Here is a 4,840-nt window from a genome sequence, read left to right as displayed (position 1 = left end):
GCTCATGATATCTTGCAGCATAATGTCTTCCGCTGGAGTCAGAGCACCAAAGAATTTATTTCATTCATGTCAATAAAATCTTTGTAATGGCTTTTTTCTCTATTTGAGTCTCTCCAGGTAGAATTATTGAAACCCACTGGTGACATATAGTGCTGTCATGATCTTGGCACCAGTTGCTGTTTTGATTGCTCATTCCATTCACCTGTCTAACTCTCCCTGGTTCCTCATTACCGCTCATCTGATCCACCTGTTTCCAGCTCCAATTTATGCTGCCTGTTTTCAATCCATCAGTTCCAGATTATTCAATCCTTGTTTGAGAAATATCGAGCGTACCTGTATTGTTGTTTGACCGCCTGATCCTGAGCTGTTTCTTCCCCTCGGTAGCTGAGTTTTGGTTTGCCCCTTTTCCAGTTTTTTTCTGCCTGTCTCCTGTTTTTGGGCTGCTATTTGTACTCTGCCTGTTAACGACCTTGGATGTTTCCACTGACCCCAGCTTAGATTATCCCCTTGGTACCTCTGTATCCCTCTGATCTTCTGGTCTGGAGCCCTGCTTCATTACCTGCTCTGGACTCTGCCTCTCCAACCTTCTGCTCTCAGCTTCTGCTCGCTTTAGCTTTACAGGCTGCTTTGCCCCGCTCCTTGAACTCTCTGGGCGGCTCCTGCCGCCTGTTCTGAGTGGCTCACAACAGACTGGTTCCCACTCCTTCCTCTGGACATGGACAGAACTTATAATCAGAGAATCCAGCAAGTCGGTCCAAGCTGACGCCTCGCATAATCCAGAGCTTTCAATAAAGCGTTTTAAATTAACCTCTTCTGTCTGCCTAAATTCTTGGTCCATTTGTCTGAGCCTTGACAAGTGCAGAAAGTTAAATCAGTAGTAAGTATCCAGATCAAGTACGATTTTTGTACAATTAATGTGGGTAACCCCCATTGATAGAGGAACCTAGTACTGTAATCCGCCTTGCATTTTATTTTCTACCATCTGTGAAACTTTTCTGTTTTTTTTTCCTTTTCCTTGCACAGTGATGCAATGGGGAGCGCTGTTGCCTTGCAGCAAAAAAGTTCTGGGTTCGACTCCCTGTCCGGGGTCTTTCTGCATGGAGTTTGCATGTTCTCCCTTGTCAGTTCTCGCCGGTTACTCCGGCTTCCTCCCACAGTCCAAAAACATGACTCTAAGGTTAATTGGCTTTTCTAAATTGTTTCTAGGTGTGATTTTGTGTGTGTATGGTTGTGTGTCTCTGTGTTGCCCTTCAACAGGCTGGACCCTGCCTGTCGCCTATAGACTGCCTGAGATAGAGACCACCCCCAGTGCGACCCTGACAGGACTAAGCGGGAGAAAATGGATACAGTAAAACCTGTATGCTGTTAAACATAAAGCAGAAAAAAAAATCTTAGAAGGGGACGTTGCGCTCTTTCTTCTCCTGCCAGATGTCAGTGAGGCCAAGAGAGTGACTGAGATAGTCCAGGTTCTTGTGACTTGCTGCTTTAGACAGTCTGTCGCTGCCATCAATCATTTCAGGGGAGCCTTTCATCTCAGTGAAACATGTAGAACAGTTTTGTATGAATACCTATTTCTAGCAAATAACTACTTTTCCACTTAGCAGTACACAGTTCAAACAAAAGCTTTGCAGGCACCTGTCTATGCAAAGTCTGCCTGGTGTCTGCATGAATGTTTTCAGAGAAAGTTTCAGCACTAGTACTGTATGTGGGGCCCTTAAGGGAGCATGTTAAGGGAGTAACAGCAGCCATCATCATCTATGTTAATCTAAAAACATCAATCAGCCTCTTAGTGAGCAGCCAGATGCCATCGGTGTGCCTGAGGCTTCTATAAGGGAGGTATTCCTCTTTTACAACTTGACTCTTCACTTCAAATTCAAAAAATATGTAATTAATCCCAAAGGAAAGTGAAATGTTGTATTTACTCAGAAGCTTTTTTTTTAACAGGTGTAGATATTGATAGCTGTGAGCAGGAAGGATCTTCTGTAGCGGTTTTTCTTGCACCTGATCTGGAGAAGCCTCTTACTGAAGACACTCTGTTGTTTAAAAATCTTCTGAAGAGGATGCTCACTATTGTGCATGATCTTCTTCACTTTAAGAAGAATCATTTGTAAAATAATCTCCAGAGGTTTTCAATGAGTTTTTAGTATAGAGCTGGTCTTCTTAATTAGCTCATTAAGCTTCTTTAGGTCATTTGCTCTGATGTTAAAGTATAATCTGATCTGACACTTCCAGTAAAGGTATTTATACTCCTCCAGCTCCACTTTTTCTCCTATGATCTTAATAGGACTCATCTTGTTTCTGTTTATTCTGAAATCTATAATCATCTCTTTTGTTTTGTTGACATTAAGGATCAGACGATTGTTTCCACACCATGCCACAAAGCGGATCATTAGCTCTCTGTTCTCAGCTTCTTGTCCATCTTTGATGCACCCCATGACTGCACAGTCCTTAGAAAACCATTCTTCAGCTGGGATTATAATCTCAAATTGATGTCTTGTAATAAAAAAAAACGATCAAACTGGAAACTCTGAAGTTAAATGAAAAAAATGTGATTTTGGCCTTAAGTGTTGAAGGCCAAACCATGTCAAGAGAAAAATAAACTGAATAAAAAAATTGAATATGTCTTATATATATGCATTTGCCTTATCTGGTTAGGTATAAACAAATTGAATTGCTCCTGCTTTAGAGTAAGAGTGAGGATCATTTTCAGTTTTTAACCTTTGGAGTGAGGACACGTTAGGACAAGTTATTTTGCTAATAATAAAAATAGGACAGGCATGTCAAAAGTCGGTCCTTGAGGGACACTGTCCTACAGCGGTTCAGTATTTCTCGGCTCCAAATCAGATTATTCTGATGATTGCAGTTCAACACAAGCCTTTTAATCCGCTTTCAATGGAAATCAGATCAATGGAAGCAGGGAAACCTCTAAAACCTGAAGGACGTGACCCTCAAGGACTGACGTTGGATGTGCATGGTCTATGGCTAAGGAGTCAGTTGGGATAGGGTGAGGTATCTACCTCTAATGGTTAGGTTTAGGGTTACCTTTAGGGTTAGCGCATAGAAAGGTTTGAAAATGACTGAATATCATTGGCAATCAACACATGGTCCTCACTACATATAACAAGACGAGAGGGGGTGTGTTTGATTGTATGTGTTGGGGTGGGGGTAAAGGACTGTGTGTCCTTTGCAGAGCCAATTTGAAATCAGCTGTTTAAGTTGGCTCTGATGCATCCCAGCAGTTGAAAGCTGCGCTGTGAGCCAGGCAGTGCAGAGCTTTCAGATCCTCTCCTGCAGCAGCAGCAAAGTGAAGGCTGGAAAGAAGAGAAGTTATACATTTATCAGCTAGAGTTGCTCATGTTAGTATAAGCTGTAATACATTTCTTTGCACTTTCTAGCAATCAAGTTCCAGTGACTTAGTTAAGGAGCAGTCAAGAGAAAAGGTAAGCAGCTTTGCAGTGAATGACTATTGTCGATTAAACTGATCTGAGATTTGAATAAACTATTATGAGGGACAAGATATTTGCTAAAAATCCTTATTTATGAGTGATGCTTATTGGATAGACAATATTGATTTTAACACAAAAAATGAGATTAATATGATCATGTTTAATCGATTAAGCAATTTGATATTTTTTAAAGAAACTATATAGGAGGCAAAGACATTTGTCAGTTACTCTTCAAAAATGATCAACAATATCAACTTCGATATTGTTGTACTGTCTTATTCACTTTTTTGGTTTATAATTTTTAAAGACATAAATTAAAGAAGAAACATGTATTTAAATTTGGTGACACATTTTTAAACAGAAGTAATTTCGTGTTGATTCCGATTGATGGGATCCTCATCATGTGAGCTGTGAGAAAGTCAGTCACATTAATGCCTGCACACACAAACTGCAGCTTTCATTAATATGATCGATATTGGAATAAAAATGAATGAATACATTATTTTTTTTTTGCAATGCAGATGATTGAGTTGGGTCTCGCTGATGAGAGTCTCATCGATGAGCTAATGGAGCTGACAGCACAGAGCATCGGAGAGCTGGAGATCCAGGAGCACTTTAACATCGTTAAGGAGATTGGCAGAGGAAAATATGGCAAAGTGCTCCTGGTCACACATCGTTTTAGAGGTAATACGGTAATGGTTTTGGGGACACATTTAACCCACATACAGAACACTCTATTTCAGAAAAAAATATTGAAGGAGCAATTAGACGGAGACTGAAGTCCTTCTGTCTGAAGGAGATGAAAAATGTCCAGGAGGTCTGTGTAGCCAGAGCTTCTTTCTCTGGTTGAGAAAGAAGGAGAGTTCAGGGTTGCTTGGGAGCTGACAGTGAGGAGATTGAGGAAGCACAGTGGATGGTTGGCAGGGCAAGATCACACTAGTAAAGGAAGACAAGTCAGAAAGCTTCCAGTCAGGGAATTGAAATCCAAATACATTCTCCAATGTTTAAAGTTGAAAACTTGAAGCAGAAGGAGGGTTGGAACAAAATCCAGAACTCTGAGAACCTGAGAACAAAATATTGTTTCCAGGAAACTTGAAATCAATCACACACTACAGGGCTATAGTTTACCACACTGATAGACTCTCAGGCAGCAGGCTTCTTTTAAACTCCTGATTAGGTAGATGTGAAACACCTGCTACTCCACCCAGCCACCATGCTCTCACTGACGCCACCTGGTGGAGAACAGAGTGAAGCAAAAAAGAGAGAAAAAGACAGGAGACAAATCTAGACCCTGGCAAACACCCCTGCAGGTTCTACGGAAGAGGATTAGGGCCACTGAAAAAAAAAAAAAAAGTTAAGTGATTTTTTAGATTTTATTTCAGTTTAACATGGGA

At 40.8% G+C, this 4,840-nt stretch overlaps 1 protein-coding gene across 1 annotated transcript in view; it reads left to right on the top strand.

Annotated features, from left to right (window-relative positions):
* The first annotated feature begins 3,175 nt into the window (after positions 1–3,175).
* The window catches only part of LOC107091010 (serine/threonine-protein kinase SBK1-like), a 7,348-nt gene continuing 5,683 nt past the window's right edge, over positions 3,176–4,840 (top strand). The window contains exons 1-2 of the mRNA XM_015384706.1: positions 3,176–3,440; positions 3,968–4,130. Of these exons, the coding sequence (XP_015240192.1) occupies positions 3,968–4,130 (163 nt within the window). The 5' untranslated portion in view covers positions 3,176–3,440. The remainder of the gene's footprint in view (positions 3,441–3,967; positions 4,131–4,840) is intronic.

Source organism: Cyprinodon variegatus, unplaced genomic scaffold (genome assembly GCF_000732505.1).
Source record: "Cyprinodon variegatus isolate N-32 unplaced genomic scaffold, C_variegatus-1.0 Scaffold320, whole genome shotgun sequence".
NCBI lineage: Eukaryota > Metazoa > Chordata > Actinopteri > Cyprinodontiformes > Cyprinodontidae > Cyprinodon > Cyprinodon variegatus.
This window is presented reverse-complemented; position numbering and strand designations above follow the sequence as displayed.